Source organism: Corapipo altera, unplaced genomic scaffold (genome assembly GCF_003945725.1).
Source record: "Corapipo altera isolate COAL_440 unplaced genomic scaffold, ASM394572v1 61411, whole genome shotgun sequence".
Taxonomy (NCBI): Eukaryota; Metazoa; Chordata; class Aves; order Passeriformes; family Pipridae; genus Corapipo; species Corapipo altera.
This window is the reverse complement of record NW_020884875.1, coordinates 14,798,025-14,815,523: the sequence shown is the minus strand read 5'-3', so window position 1 is coordinate 14,815,523 and position 17,499 is coordinate 14,798,025. Positions and strand designations below refer to the sequence as shown.

Below are 17,499 nucleotides of genomic sequence, written 5' to 3'. Positions count from 1 at the left end.
AGGAAGGTTACAGCACTGATGCTGTGCTCAGCAGTAGCCAAAACACTGGTGTGTTATCAACACCCTTCTAGCTGCCAATGCAAAGCACAGCACTGTGAGGGCTACTGTGGGGAAATGAACTCCAGCTCAGCCAGACCCAGTACAACAATGCAACACAGTAAAAAGAGATTTGTTATAGACACGCTCTGAGAAACATGCAGTTCGTACCAGACAGAAATGTTCTGTTTGCAAATAGGCTCCTAGGCTTGTACATTTTTTACACAATATATATTCAAATCTAAGAAGTTTGGATTATCCAGAACAGCAAAATTAACTGCAGATATGTAGTTCAAATGTTTACACTACTGCATCTTATTGCATCACCACCCTGTTACCTCAAGATAATACTTTAAATAAACAGACTTCTAGGTGAGCTGGCTGCCTGCATAATTAATTGTAATCATGCCCATCAGGGCATATGGACACACATTTCCTAAAAGAAAAGAAATGTTTATTCTGTTGCTTAATTATTTTAACTGTAATTAAGTAATGAACTATGCTTTTACTTCAAGGTATTTACTACTTCAGTTTTATTATTCTTATTTTAGTATGTATTGTGTATCTTCTCTCCATCTCAGAAGATACTTCTAAGGTACTTGAATTTTACAGGAGACGCTCCTGCCCTTGACCCTGCTATAAAAAGATTTGTGTGGAACTCATAACACAAGGCCGCATCTATTGAGCTAAATTATCTCTTTATTAGGAAAGCACCAACACCACATTTTTCAAAATTACTGGAATTTTATTTGCCTCAGGCTTAGGACTTGCAACCAAAGACATTGTGCAAAGAAAGCAAAGATTAAGTACACTTTAGGGAAAAGGTGATAATCCACATTGGTAACATAGAAGATCAGTCTGATGAAAGAAGCCATACATTACACTATATAGATTGCAATATTCAATAGCATTTTTTAACCCAACTTTTTTAATAGAGGAAAAAAAAGTTAAGCAAAGTTTACAGTAGACATAAATCTGATACAATTCAAAAAGCATTTTTCTGAAGATCGTCAAGCGTAAAGTGGAAAAACGTATATGGGACAAGGTGGATGAAGGCTAACTATTGAACATTTATGAGCTATTAAACAAAGTTGCATATATGTACCACAGTGTAAAAAACAATACAGAACAAATTAGAAATTTGAAAACTGCCTGATGAAAAATAAAATAACCAGTGGCTTTTAATGACTTCTCCTGGTTATCAATGCTACAAAAGACTTTTTATTTTTCTGTCTTTCTGAGGCCACTGAAAAACACCTTATCAAATGATAAAACCAGGCACAATCAAATAATTACGAAGTCAAAACTAGCCTATAGAAATATACTAATATCCCCCATTTTCCATCAGAAGTTTTTTTTTTTTGTTGTTGTTTTTTGAGGCCTATTTGGTCACAATATGTTACATTTTTTTTTCTTTTTTACACCATGATATCATATGTTTGTCTGGCACTATCCTAAAGCTAATTTTTAGAGAATGAGAATACAGAAGCAACCCAATGTCTATTTGACAAAAAGAATTCACTGGGTGTAAAATAGAAGAAAAGAGAAGAGAAGGGGAAGGGATCAGTTCTGCCAAGAAAATAAACCCTATGGATCACTCATCATCACTTCCGCTTGCTTCCGACTGGTCCTAGAGGTAAGAGACACAAGACAAGTCAGAAATTCTTTCCAGCTATTCTGTGGAATTTGTAAAAGAAGGAAAAAAAAAAGGAAGTACAGGGAAGAAAAATGACAATTAAACTGACAAATCAAGAAAGCTACTATGTTATCTAGTAGTTCTATTTCATGACATTTCAGCTAATTGCTGTAGACTCCTTTAGAGAAGGAAAGACAGAGAGTCAGGAAACACCAGCTCTTTCTTTCTATCCAGACATTTAAAAACAACTGGGAACACATCTATTTTCATTTGTTGAAATAGTAGGAGCATCCACCAAAAAAAACCCCATCAAACTATAAGTTTTTCATCTGTGGACAACAGCAAACAGACTATGAGACTTAAAGGTTCAATGGATGTAGTAACAGCTTGAAGAAATAAGCTCCAAACTTCTTAGACTTCTTGTCTTCCAGCACTGGGACCAGATCTCATAAGCACACCCAGATACAGTTAACACTCCCACCCAAATCTCTCAAGATGATCACTACAGATTAAACATGTGCTTAAGCATGAATAGTTGAGAATTCTGACAGCAAGCAGGACAGGGCAGAGATGCAATCACTGTAACCACTTCCACAGTCTCACTGAACAAAACTTACATTTTCATCTTGATCCTCATCACTATCATCATCACTCACGACAGGCTTGGCTTTTGCTCGGCTTTGCCTCTTCTTGCCTTTTCCTTTCTCCCGACTTTTTTCATCCTTCTTATTTAACTTGATTTTGACTTTCACTGATTTCGCTGCAAAAAGTTAACAGCAACATTAATGTAACTTTCACTTATCAACTTTTAAATGCTGTCTCTGCTCACAGAGATTCACCTCTGGTAGCAAGTTGGAAGGATATTCCCCTCCAACCTTATATGGACTGTGGAACAATGAAACAGAGCTATTTGCTTTTATTTCTCTACTTCTTGATAGTTTTAACAACAGCTTGTATTAAACTGTAAAGATTAACTTTAAGTTGACCATGTGCCCTTTCTTTTCATTCTCAGAATGCACAGTGTCTACAGGCAGTATATGGTCCTGTGAGAAGATACACATCTAAAAATACTTTCTTCCTTGGCCACAGAGATGTTTAGCCTTGGTACAAACATTGAGTCTTTTTTTTATTTTAAACTACAGAAATGCTATGTGGAGGTGACCAGCAAATTTTGAGCTGACACCCCTTTTAAATTTCTGATTCCAGAATATCCGCTCATTTCCAAATGAGCTACTAAAGTTGCATGCTTTGCACATCCATGTGACACACTTGGAAGAGTAGCTCAGATTCAAGTATTACAGCTTCTTCAACCAGAGAAAAGGTACTTGGAGAGTTTGAGTCAATGTACTGGATGGCACAAAGTGCAACTAAGGGATCCCTGCTTTTCCATTTCATCATATTTCCAAGTCTGCAGGGACTGAATGAGTGTCCTGAAACAACTGGAGCTTCATTTAGTCCTTGTCACACTAAAGGGTATTTGCAACATCACGTAGTTCTCAACCAGCTGATGAACTCCGTATGTCACACCATGCCCAAAGGTTGACCACCCATGGAAAAACATTGTCTCTGGCCTTTCCAGGTACTTCTATTTACAAATAACATGAACAGGACACAAAAGCTTTATAAACACTCATGGCCAGTCCACAAAACACTTCCGTGATTTGTTTTTGGCTTAAAAACAGTTTACTGTACTCTAAAAAGTAGAACCAGAAAATTCAGCTGAAAGACTTACACTGGATGTTAAAACACAAAACAGCAAACTTAGTAAAAATTACTTCCACCACTGGAAAATAGAACTTTGCAATCAGTCTCCAGGCAGAAACGGGAAAACCTTTCCTTCCACCTTCAGATACACTTTCTTTTCAGTATTTAGCAGAGGACTCACATTCTGATTCCGATTCTTCTTCTTCATCATCTTCTTCATCATCATTGCTTTCATCCTCGCTTTCTTCTTCTTTGGCTATCTTCTGTCGTGCACTTTTGAACACAGACTGAAGAACAATGGAATCTTCATAGATCTACAGTACAGATACAAATCTGTGTCACAACTATAAAGTCAAGCAATATCAAAAATTCACAGCATACATCTTAATTTTCAGTGCAAACCTACACAGTACATGGCCTTTTCAAATACTGACTAAAAGTGCCTGTTACATGAATTGTACGAGAAATGTCAACATTAATTCTTCATGCTCTAAATGAAGAAATTTGTCAGTAGTGAGCTGCAAACAACTGTTACAATGTATTACATCTACAATGTCCAGTTAGAATGTTTTTCTTATAATTTCTATTACCACAGGAGCTATTGTGATTTTCATTAGATCATAACAACCTTGAAAAACTACTAAAGGAACAGACTTCAGCAGTAAGCACCTTAATTAAAAAACAGGTTATAGTCTAGGAATACAGTTGATAATGACAAATGGCTAACCCTCATGTAATTATCTTTAGGTTTTTTTTTCTGAAATCCAAAGTGGCTACAAGGAAAATAATTTATTCCAAGCAGCTCACTCCTTCCTTCCTCTCAGATCTAAGATGTTTGAAAAACAAAATCAGGGCTTGCTCTAAACCTAACGTGTTCAAACGCTCTGTAGTTTCCGAAGTATCTTTGGTACATCAGATTTTCTCTTTAACATCAAGTATGAGGGGACTGTCAAGAGAGAGAGAACTTCTTTTGGCTTGTAACACATTTCTCAGATTAACACACTAAAAATCTTGTTGTCTTGCTGAGTATCTGGTTCTTTGTAATCACCCAAACAAATGATAGTGTACAGTTTGTTTTGTAAAATATCAGAAGCCAAGCATTGGACAATTCAGCACTAAACAGTTAAGAATGGTTAATAGAAGAGTACAGACTGCATTTAATTTTATCATCATCAACAACAACCTTGGTTGTCATACTACTCCTTTGGCTAAATGACATACTTTCTTGTATAAAGGGATACTTGTTATTTGTAAAAAAGATAATGGGAGGATTTTTGGCTGCCATTATACAATCTGTATGCTAAACCTGATAAAATTGCTCCAATATTTTGTAGGTTCAATAAACCAAATTAGAAAAAGTTTGTTCAGAATACTTTACATGAAATATGCAATTCCCATTTTTCACTTGATTGTCAAGTCCTTTTCAAATAAACTGCCTCTCAATGTGAACTTTTCCCCATTCTGCAAGTGCTGCTGTACTTTTTGTTATGAGATGTTTGACTGCCCTTGATCATGGTAAAATATATATATAAAATTATATATAAATAAAACAATCATTAATGCCTTGGAAAGGCTGTTCTCATATTGTCTTATGACATTAGTGAGCTGTGAGACTCCAGAGCTTCCTTCCTCGAAGTCAAATAATAACCGACTTTCTCTTGTAACTACTTCTTTTCAAGTCAGCTATTGAGAGAAGCCGCCAAGTTCCTCTGAGAACCATTTATTTTTCATATGAATAGGCCTAGAGTATTCAATTGTTCATAGGAGTAGCTCTTTCAACTATATTTCTGTTCTTTCTCAGACAAAACACTTTTCGAAGAAAAAAGAATTAAAGGCAATGTACAACATTGTACTTTTTTAATGCTGTTCACTACATATTTAGGAAATAATTATAACCCAGACTTTCAAACAGAATTTCCCAAGTAAATTGAGGGGGGTTAAAAATTATTTTCACCTTCTTAATGTGGAATTACCTTTAATATTGATATCTCTTTTGATACACAAAAAACCCTGGAGCTGCTTCATGAAAAGCTGTGCAAATTTTATTATTTTGATGAAAATCCAAACCCAACAGGTTCCAAAAAATCCCTTCATAAAGGGAAAAGCAATGACAACAGAACTTCATGACAAATGACAACATTCAAGACAAATATCTGTTTCAAGAGATACAAAGTATTTTTAACTATGCGCCTGTTTCATTCAACCATTACAACACAAAAAACTTTTCAAAACACTGAGGCTGCATTGAGGACAAGAGCCTTAACCCACGAAGTCACTCTATCCCTGAAAACCCCTCATAAGGTTCCATCTCAGATGTAACTGCTTTGCTTCAAGGAAAAGCAACATCCATCATACTAAGAGAACACTTGAAGTCACTGTGTGCTTTAACAACTACCTCGATTAGCCCTTTGTTTTTGAGTGCATACACAACTAATCTAGTTTACTGATGTGAACTGGGTATGTCAGAGCTAAGACCTGAACTACTACAAAGAACATAGGGTAGCAAGGTAGGCCTGAAAACTGGAGGACTACTGCAGAAGTGTCCTGCAACTCAGGGGAAATAAAAATGAATGGTGTGAGAACTTCACAGAGGAAAAAACCCTAAAATAAAATCTTAGCTACATGTTTGTTATTTGGGCTTCATGCTATAAAAACTCCAGGTCAGGTAATTAATGTTGGTTCATTGGAACAGAAAATAATACTACAACACTCTGATACCCGTTGAGCTATTTCCAAACAGAGTAGCAATATCTACTAACAGTTCTATCTACTCAGGCTTACTGCCAATTTTACCACCTTTGCCTAACAAGAGACCAATTTCCCATGAGCAACTTTAGTCACTCTGATGAAAATAATTTTATTATTTTCCCCATTTCACTACTGATTTTTCTTTATCTCTTTTTACCTTTTCTATCAACTTTTACCATTTTCTGAAGTCTCAGCCACACTTTTTGGTATTAACTTTCCTTCACTTTTTTCCCCACTTGTTATAATTAGATATTTATAGCTGTTTGACTGCTATATGACTAACAGTAGAGTGAAAATTTACATTTGGACATGTAACAAAACTTTGTCCCAAGCTTTCTACCATCATTAATTGTCTTACTGAGATACTTTCAGCTGCTTTATTTATGGTTGTTTCCATGTAACTGAAGACAGTAAAAATACCACATGTACAGACAGCATTTTTTGTCTTTAGATATCAAAAATAACAACAAAATTATGAGCTGTATCCAACAATCCTAAATTGCACAGTCATTTTTAATTCTCAAATTTTGATATAAACTCCTCAGTTCAGCTAAAGGAATCACTTACGTTTAGAAATTTGAAGGATGCACTAGTATGGGAAGCATCACCCTTCAGCTTACTTTTATTTAGGCTTCTGTTAACATCTTTTTTTTTAACTCTTGCACATTATGGGAGCTATCTTCATGTTCTCTGCTTCAATTTAATACTGTATTTGCATTACACTTTTTGGACCTCGTCTATAAAAATAATCACCCAAGACTATGTTTCACTGTATGGTGAGAAAACTTTCTAGTTTCTCATCCAGATCTCGTAGTCTTTCCTTTTTGTTAGTATCCTTTTGTGTTAGTATCCTGTTCTGAATTCACACCACCAAGCCCATTCATGTGTGTACAACATCTACTTGAGATGAGTTTGCCTTCTAAACCTCTGAGACTCACCTGGGATTTATTATTATTGTCTCTAAAAACGGACACTGACCTTTCAACAATAAAAAAAATATTTTGAAAAAACCAGAGGGTTCAGAGGGTATAAAGCTTCATACACACATCTTTACTACTGGACAAACCTTGAATTTGTATCTTCCATTAGCAAAAATGAAGAGCTCACCATGAAGTATTTCCTCAACATCCTGTCCTAAGCTGTATTGTTACATCTGCTCCTTCTGTGATCCACTGTGGAAATCTAAGTTGATGTATTACTCTACACACATCATCTTCTACCATGCATTCAAACAGTCTTACTGCAGTTTTAAAGTACACACAGAGCAGAAAAATCTGATCTCAGAATTAAAGTAAAAAACAATTTCTCTGCATACACACACTGCAGCTGTGTCCAGTGAATTCTGGATGATTCTAACAATGTGGGCATTTTTTTCTATTTGATGTAAGAACTAAACCACAGGGTTTATTTACAAAAATAATAATCAACAAGCACTAAAAACCTGTATGTTTAACAGAAATTAATTCATTCAGACCTGTGATCCCTCCAAGTTGAATGTCTGAGCATTGTGACACAGCAACATAACATCTTTCTCCAAGTCTCCAAGACTCCGATACTTATGGTTGCGAATTCTTTCCTGTTGCATTTGTTGAGGAAATGAAGACAAGTATTGACGAGCAGTGGTGTAGAAAGAAAAACAGCAGACAAGACAGTGACTTAGTATTTGATTCAACACATGAAAAGCTTTCTCTTTAAAAATTTTACCGAAGCATCAAAACAAGTATCTCTTTAAAACAAAGTCTTCAACCATGTTGTTAACATATTACTCAAAAAATGCATTGGGGTAACAGAGAAAAAAGAAGCAATTTCTACATGAACTAGAAGGGTTAAAAGCGAGAAAAATGGAGCTCTTTTGGTACAAGAAGTTCCAGTTTCTTCTTTCTAACAAGGAAACAAAATAAGCTGTAACACAAATGAAAGTTATAGATTTATGATATCACTTAACATGCAACATGCTGCCTGAACCTCATCTACTAAACTGTGTTGGATCTGACCTGGCTGTTCCAAGATATGATGCTAGCTAGGGTCTAGAGGGGAAGCCATCTGAGGAGCAGCTGAGGTCACTTGGTCTGTTCAGCCTGGAGAAGAGGAGACTGAGGGGAAACCTCATTGCAGTCTGCAACCTCCTCATGAGGGGAACCAGGAGGGGCAGGCACTGATCTCTTCTTTGTGGTGACCAGTGACAGACCCCTGAAGGAATGGCCTGAAGCTGTGACAGAGGAGCTTTGGACTGGATATCAGAAAGAGGTTCTTCACCCAGCAGGTGTTTGGGCACTGGAACAGGCTCCCCAGGGAAGTGGTCCCAGCACCAAGCCTGACAGAGTTCAAGAAGCATTTGGACAGTGTTCTCAGGCACACAGGGTGGCTCTTGGGGATGGTCCTGTGCAGGGCCAGGAGTTGGACTCAATGATCTTTGGGTCCCCCTTCCAACTCAGGATACCTGTGATTCTATGATTTTAAATTTAGGGTTGACTGTATTCCCCTAGAACCACTAAATCTTCACAAACACAGTGTTCTTACCAAGTCAAAATCAAGTCTTTGCGAAAAAGGCACTAGATGTCACCTCTGAGAGTGCTGTGAGGGAGCAGGAGTCAGAATGGGGAAAATCTCAGGAGTGGAAGGAGATGTGCAGCGGTTGAATGGACTTTGTGATGCAGACTTTACAGTTATTATGTATATACACATTGTATGCTTCCCAAAATTGGTAGGAGAAGCTGCAGAGAGGGGACAGCCTCCATCTGCCCCTTCTCTCCCCGGTTCCTCCCACGTTCCTCCTTTTTTTGCCCGTGTCCCTATCCTGGTTTGCCCCCCCGCTTGTCTGTCTCATGCTCCACCCTATGTTCTGGCCTTTTTCCCTCCCGAGCTGATAAAAGATCGCATACACGCGTGAATAAAGGACTCTACCTGCATCCCACCCCTGTGTCCTCTTCGGACTGCGGCAGAGTGCCATTCATGTCACACTACTACAGTTTGATTTGACTTTGAAATGACAGTGTTACACTGCAATATACACTAAACAAAATTACTAAAAAGGTGTGTAACAATGTTCAAAATTAATGCCAGAAATACAGGTACATGCAATATTCATGTTGCCATTTTAAAGATGACTTTATGCCCACCTTTTTGTATAATAAAAACAAAAAGAGAAATCTCCACTTCCAAAAGCGGTTCCTACCTTTATCTTTTTGAAGTCAACTGGTTTTCTAATCAATTCATAATACTCTGGTAATTCTTTCCGAGATGGGAGCTGAATGAAGACTTCACTTAGCTGCCGTCCTGAACTGTTGAGAAAAACAAACCATAATGAAAAGAACTACTTCGACTTTCTCAAAAAACACATAAGCACAAATAAAAACAAATAAAATCACTTTTTTTTTTCAAATAATTAGAAACTGACCCCTGATTTTTAAATTTGATACAGATAATTAATTTACAATTTAAAAGTGTTGTCCTAAGTTATCATCATCATTCAAGATCATTATGTATAAGCTTTACAGAAGCGGGATCAGGATTTCATCAGAAGTGTCCCTTCTGTCACTCTTCAGTTTATCTTCTTCATCACTTTATAGTTGGTTTTGTAATTCCTCATCATAGCAAACCATTTGTTCATACTGATTTCCATTATGCTGACTGCTATTGGACTAACGAGATGTTAGTCTAGTTTTTCCATTAATTACTATAGGGTTTTTGGGAAGATCATTGCAACTATAGTGAAAATCACTACTGCAGTTTGTACTCTTTCAGTCATCTGAAATAAAGTGATAGGTTATCTATAAAACTTTCATACTCTAGGAACATTGCCTATCACTTACTTACAGGTGTTCAGAATTTCTAAGATTCCCATATTTCACATAGTTTATCCTTTTTTAATAGCCATTTTAACACTTTCAAGTTGAGGGTCTTTTTAAAATCTTAATTGTGGTTTCCAATATAATACATGACTGTAAGTCACCTGGAGAGGAAATGTGTTGAAGGCACTTATGAACTTAGCTGTTTTGTTTTTTTTCCCCGTGTGTCTGTCATTTTTCTCACAAAGGAGCAGAAAAAAGCTCTGCTGTGAAGAACAGTAGTTCACCGCACATAGCTTTCATGAGCATTTCCCAGTTCACATTGAAATGCTTCCTTCTCTCACAGCTACTCCAAAAACGCCCTGTTTTCTCAGCTGCATCTTCAGATGGTAACTCAGGAACACCACAGAGTTGGGCAAGAAGGCTGCCAAGTCCTGGTCTCCACCTGAGCTTCTCTCTCACAGCCACCCTCCAGAGTGCTGTAGGATCTTATGAGACACATTACACTAAAACTGAATTGGAAGTTAACTGAAGCAACTCTCCAGTGGAGGACAGGATGATAAAAAGCACATAACAGCTCTGTCCTTTATGGAAGTAATGAATGCTTACTATACCTTATGCATTTCTTAATGCCTGAAATAACACTAGAATTTGAGAAGGTACTATTTTTCTTATGTACCTGAGAGACTAATGAATAAGTAGGAATAAACAGATTTTCCTCATTTCCTAACTAGCTGGTGCTCACCTAATTCACAATTTTTTATTGTTCTCCTCATAGTCTTGGGACAATGGTGCTCCTTGCATCAGAGAGGACAACAGCATAAATGCTCTAACTGCAGACTGGTAATTAGTGTTGTTCCACCAATACCCTGGGCACCAACTAGCAGCTAGAATATTTTTTCATACAATTCAGACTGAGAAACCAAAAGCCTCTGTTTCATCCTGATAACTTTTGTCTGACTTGCAGCAGCAGAAGCCGCTCCCCTTGCCTGCTCATCAGTAACTCCTCGATCCCAGCAAGTTTACGGGACATGCCTGAGGGCACTCCGGGGTGTGCTGCTGCAGGGTGAGACAAGGCGGTGGGTGTATGGTGCATCTCAGCCAGGAAAGATGACAGTGAAGTCTACCCCAAAGAGCTCTTGGGATAGATACTCCAAAATGCCACTCACGCCTCAGTGGTAGCTACTAGCAATTTCACTCAAGAGATCTAATTTATTTGGGAAGCACCCTGTTACTGAAATAGAGTAAATCATAAAATGACCAGATAACTGTCATGACAAGTCTTACTGTTTCTCTCCTGTCAGCAAAGAACTGTGGAATTCTGGCCACTGCACCTGCCATCTTTGGTACAGAGTCACAAATTCATTACTTTCATACTTCTCCTGTCAAAGTGTTTACACTATGGATTTAAAGGCGCCAATCTTGTTCATGACCTGCGTGACTGTCACGCCACATGACAGAACCTCTCTTCATCACAGACTGCCCTCTCAAAGTGAAACTGGAAGCAACACAAGGAAAAGCAATGCATTAAGTACACACTGCACAACTGGTTAAATCAATGTGTTTCTATTTCTTTGCAAATTGAGGACCTTTTTTATTTTATTTTATTAATAGAGGGAAATGTTGAGCAGTCACAGCTGCAACTGAGATCAGTGAAATCTGTTCTGAACATATACAACACTAAGAACACCAGAAATCAGATCTCTGGTGCCCAAATGGTATCTTGAAATTTAAGTTCCTATTCTCCATTTGTAAAATGAGAATAAAATGATGTGAAAGAAGCTCTACATCTGTGAAACATTCAGACTACTTATGATCATAAAAAAAAAGTCCAGGAGGAATTCAGCTATTCATTAAGTGATCAGTGCACAACTTATATATGCAAGGCACTGATCCTGAGGAAAAGCAAAGCAAAGCAGTATCCTGTTGCATCATTACACAGCACACTGTAATTCACCTTCCTGCACCTTTGCACAGTTTGAATGGGGATTGGCTATGCAGAAGGACTGAGTTATCAATGCTCTGTTTGAATTTCAGCAGCTTTAACAGAAATATCTATACGAGTAAAATTACTAAACCATTGAAGCTGGCGTTTCTTCAGTTGCAGTTCAGAATCTAACACCAAACAGAATGACTTCAGCACAAAGGAAACAGCTACTAATAAAATAATTTTGATCAAATTTTAAAACATGTTTAGTATATTTGTCCTATTGAAAGAGCTCTTGATGATTACAGCTTTTTATGTTGTGGCTGTATTTTGTTCTCTTTTTACATACACACAATCACCTTCATACTGTATTTTATTTTAAAAATACAACAGTAATAAATTATTAAACAGCTATATTTTTTGGTACAGAACCAGCCAACTGTGATTTGTTCACACATTTTACTAAACTAGGAATGTCAGAGAAAACCTTCCAGCTTTTGCTTGATATAATTAATTACTGAGAATCTTTTAAGACAATGAAAGAAAAAGCACTAAGGGCATGAAATACACAACAGACAGAACACTAGAGCCTGATTTTGTCTACTCAGATCAATAATAGCTTATTCTATCCTTTTTATAGAACCTATTCTCACAAAGAAGTACTATTTATCTTACACTCTCTTTGTATATGCGCATCCATACTATAAAAAAATGATCTTTTCTAACATAATCTCAAACTGCTGTGTTGTAGATACAGTAGGATAAAATTGGTAATTATTAATACAACTCTGATTTTAATTCTTGCCCCCACTTATGTAATTAGAAAATAATAACCACAACAACTACCACATAGAAATCATGCGCAGTAAAAATCACTTATGGTTGCCTAGCAACTACCAGGCTATGTGCTGAAAGGAAGAAGGACCAGAATAAATTAAAAGGCCTGACTGCAAAAGAACTGTGAGTGACAGTTCACTGCTACTGCATCAGTTTACCATGCTAGTCCTGTGTTTGCTCATGTTAAAAATACCAGCATGCTGTGCAAGTTAAAAAATCATTAAGAAATACTTCTCATTTAAAAAATATTTTTGGTTAGAAAAATATTTGTGCTCAGTGTTTCGATTTTCTCTCATTTTTGTCAAACTGCTTACAAGGTGCATACCAGCGTATAATTCTACCTGTTTAGTCAGTATTATCTTCAGTGAAATGAAATGCAGGAACGTCATTTGTACAAGGTTCTTTTTGTATTTATTTTCCCTAGCAGTATTTGGCCAGAAATAAGCTGTCACAGACCTGACAGAAGTATTAGTACTCTTTCTCCTTTGAAATCAAAAGGAGAGACAACTATGAAGGTGAAACTTCAACATGTTCTTGTACTTCTGGGAAATTTCAAACCTTTAACAATACTGAAATTCAATTTTGAGTGGGTAGAATGAAGCGTTCTGCATCCTTGCCCGAAGGCTCACAATCAGAACCATGGCTTGGTAGGTATAACTTTAAATCAAATGCAACTCACAAGAATGCTATTTAAAAAAAAAAAAAAAGGAGTGTGGGAGAGGAGAATTAGAAGAGCTGACATAGTGAGGTGGTTCCTTGCTATTTAACAACAACAGTAAACCAGCTATGTAGGGAGATTACTAATTTTCATTAAATGTACTTAATGGTTCCTTTTTGGAACTGACTGCAGTAATACATGGTGGACTTGTCCCCATCACTGAATGGAAGTGGACAAAAAAAGTTAAACATATAATTCCCGGGTTTGACATATGGCTATGTACCCCATAACCAGGGCTTGGCTATAAATAAGAATTATTTACTTTGTGTGTTTGAATATCCAAGAATATCAATTGGCATAATTAATTATTCATTAGATTAGTGATGGCTAATTATACTACTCTTCATTTTACAACAGTTAAAAACTGGCAACTTGAGAAAACAGCTGAAAATAGTCTGAATAAATCCATTTCACATACAGGAAAAATACTCTCTCCCTGAGCTATGTCATCAAAATTAGAGTACTATGGGCACAAATTTAAACATGTTGGCTTTAATGATGCAGTGATCAAAATGCTAAGCACCACAGACAAGGGTAGCCTCTTGCCAAGCAGGAAAAAGGCACAACAACTCCACCTTCCAATTTTCTTATCAGCTTTATTAAAACGCAGTCAACAGCTACCCAATACTGGGAGGAGGCTTTGTGAAGTTAACCAGTACACCATGCAAGTCCTTACTTTAAATCTATGAACAGAGCAAACAGTAAGCAGAGCACAAATGAAAATCACTCTGTATGACATAGAGCTATCAGGATCCTGGGATTCCTGAGTTCAGCTGTTGCTATTTTAACAAAGCTAATGCAAACTAGGGGTAGCATCAAACTGGCACCTACAGGAAACATCAAACTCTGAGGCGAGGCAGAAGAGAACAGTGGGTTTGTAAGGAAGCTGAACGATTACACGCTATGAATCACAGACTCACAAAATTGGTTAGGTTGAAAAAGACCACTAATATCATCCAGTCCAACCATTAACCCAGCACTGCCAAATCTACCAGTACACTGTGTCCCTATGTGCCACATCCACATGATTTTTCAACACTCTGGGGATGGTGACTTAACTACTTCCCTGGGCAGCCTGTTCCAATGCCAGACCATCCTTTCAATGAAGTTTTTCCCAGTATCCAATCTAAACCTCCCTGCGGCAACCTGAGGCTGTTTCCTCTTGTTCTCTTACTTGTTACCAGGCCAAAGAGGCTGTCCCCACCTTGCAGCCACCTCCTTTCAGGTAGTTGTAGCAAGTACTAACATCTCCCTTCAGCCTTCTTTTCTCCAGTCTAAACAACCACAGATCTCTCAGCTGCTCCTCAACAGACTTGTGCTCCAGATACTTCATCAGCTCTGTTGCCCTTCTCTGGACATACTACAGCACCTTAGTATCCTTCTGGGAGTGAGCGGCCCAAAATTGAACACAGGATTCGAGGTGTGGCCTCACCAGTGCTGACAGTCCATGGGGTCAATCACATTCCTAGTCCTGCTGGAATGAAGTATCATTCATTTTCTCCACTTAATTTTAACAATCAGAAAAAGAAAGTAACACTTAATAGTTTGTCTTCCCCTGAAATAAAATCTAAGGGAAAAACTTCAAAAGAGGAAAAAGATTGTTTGGGAGACTAAGTCTGCATGTGCATAATGAAAACTCAGCAGTTGGGGCTCAAATTTGGCATACAAAAAATGTAAAACTTTTTGTAAAAAAATCCAGTAAAATTGTTCCTGCTTTCAAGCATTTTACTGGACATGCAAACTACTTTTTGTGTGCCAAACTGATTTGGTGCTGCCATGCAACAGGACAAGAGGGAATGGGCAGAAACTGATGCACAGGAAGTTCTACGTGAACATGAGGAAGAACTTCACTGTGCAGGTGATTGAGCACAGGAACAGACTGTTCAGAGACGTTGTGGAGTCTCTCTCCAGAGAGATATTCCAGAACCATTTGGATGCAATCCTGGCCATGTGCTCTAAGATGACCCTGCTTGAGCAGGGAAGTTGAACCAGATGATCCACTACAGTCCCTTCTAATTTGGCCCATTTTGTGATTCTGTGATTTTGCTTTTTGAAAGCATAACATAAATATTACACATATGAGTCTACAATAATTGTTTCTATTTTAGAGGGAAAGAAAGACAGATTAAAAGCATCAGAACGGGAAAAATGTGACAATAATGCTGGACTGATGCATTGTAACTTGCTCTCTTCTAAAAAGATGTTTTACACTGCAAGATTACAACAAGTTACAGGGCTGTAGAGGCACCTAAATCTTAGTTTAAGAAATAACTGCAACAAAATCTCAGATTAATAAGTATTATTGCAAAAGCAGTCTGCAAAGATGATGCACATGCTTTGTTTTGGAGAATTGGGATCAATGTGTAACTGGAAAGGTGTTTCCAGGACCTTCAATCTAAGGTCTTGGTATTGTAAATAATTGTATGTAAGTTTTTCAATCAAGGATCCAAGGCTAAATCTACTTAGTTATTTCTGTCCCACTACTTCATATGGAAAGGTTCCACAACTTACTAATTAATAACTTGTATGAACTAAGGAATGCTTATATATGCTCATATAACCTTGTGGCCACCATCCTGTATTTTTACATATTTCTAGACTCTTCTTGTGTTTAGGTTTCCCTTCTTTTCAGTGAATTTACTGAGAGCAATCATCTTCCCCTCTCAAGATTGTGCTATGTTTGGATAAACAAACGAACCTGTTTCCTCTTGCAAGGCTCTCCCATGCTACTTATCACTGAAATAATTATTTACACTTGTCATAGTGTAAACTCATCTTTTTTGAATGGAAAAGCATTCAAGTACTATGTACAGCAACTCAGAAGCATTAACAGTGTCACATACAAGGACACACACTTATAATGAGTCTTTCCACATCCACACAGGCAATAGTGCCTGTGTGAAGCTCCTATCTTCTTACGGCTGGACAATACTGATGGATTGTAGTTGGCTTTGATCACTAATTTCTCTGCCCAGGTAATTATTTTTCTTTCAGTTCCACTTGAACTGATACTTGAACCAAAAGAGAAGTTCCCTATTTTAAGTCTGTAAGTACCATATAATGCACTCTGAGCTACTGTATTTCATGCAATTTCTTTCACTCCAGACTTAACTGTGTCCAGTCTACTGTGAGTATCATGCCAATATTGACACTATAACATTTTAGATTTTGGCTAGGACATTCCTCATTTAATAAATATCATATAGCCAACACCAATGGTTGAAAGAACTTTTGTGGTATCTTCTTTCCAGTTTAACAGCTCCTTTTTTAACAGTGCCTTCAATTACATATTTTTGCTTGTTTTCACTCAGATTAGTGATCTTACTCATTAATCTACTCTTTCTTTCATATTATCTTATAATTTTCCTGTGGTGCCCTAAAAAGTGCTTTACCAAACTCACAGAATCATAGAATGGTTTGGGTTGGGAGGGACCTTTGAAGATAAACTAGTTCAACTTCCCTGCTGTGGGTAGGCAGGGACATCTTTCACTAGATCAGATGACTAGAAGTCAGAGCATGCTGACCATATCTTCTCTCCTGCTTCATTACAAACCTATTCTCCATTCTAAACCATTAAGATGAAACCTAGACTAATTCAGCTTTACCTATGACAGCAAAGCAGTACAGAAGAGTAAAAAAGGATCTGCATCTGTAAGTACTGCTCTGTTATCTACAGTTGGCATGTTTTATGGTTTGATACTGAAACTGAGTAATAAAAGCACAAGTGCCCTTTAAAAAGTGACTTCAATAGTGATTTTTACTTAATGATTTGGAGCATATACCCTACAGTTCTTCAGACTGAGGTATCACTATCTGTTTCCAGTTAACAAGGACAGATATACAGATAAGATAAAGAAATGCCTATCAACATGAAGAAAAGCTTGAAGCACATCTCCCAAGACTGGAATCCAAAGCAAAACAGGGTGCAAGATGCAAGTATAGTCAACTTGACAAGGACCTCAACAACTCTCAGACCAAAGGCATCTAAAAAGTCCAAGTCGAACATTTTCACAGTGCCTTGCATCTTTTTACTTCTTCTCTTTTTTAACTATTTTCTTTATTATACGGGACACACCCCAGGTACCATAATTTCAGGAAACTAATG

The 17,499-nt window shown here is 37.3% G+C and overlaps 1 protein-coding gene across 3 annotated transcripts in view; it reads right to left on the bottom strand.

Moving 5' to 3' along the window:
- Positions 1-717: 717 nt before the first annotated feature.
- The window catches only part of SMARCA2 (SWI/SNF related, matrix associated, actin dependent regulator of chromatin, subfamily a, member 2), a 118,950-nt gene continuing 102,168 nt past the window's right edge, over positions 718-17,499 (bottom strand). For 2 of the 3 annotated variants that reach the window (XM_027634408.1, XM_027634410.1), the window contains 5 exons: positions 9,300-9,405; positions 7,599-7,700; positions 3,558-3,690; positions 2,290-2,432; positions 718-1,666 (listed from right to left, as the gene is read on the bottom strand). In XM_027634408.1, coding sequence (XP_027490209.1) covers positions 1,631-1,666; positions 2,290-2,432; positions 3,558-3,690; positions 7,599-7,700; positions 9,300-9,405 — 520 coding nt within the window. In that variant the 3' untranslated portion in view covers positions 718-1,630. The remainder of the gene's footprint in view (positions 1,667-2,289; positions 2,433-3,557; positions 3,691-7,598; positions 7,701-9,299; positions 9,406-17,499) is intronic. The other variant, XM_027634409.1, reaches the window with a different exon arrangement.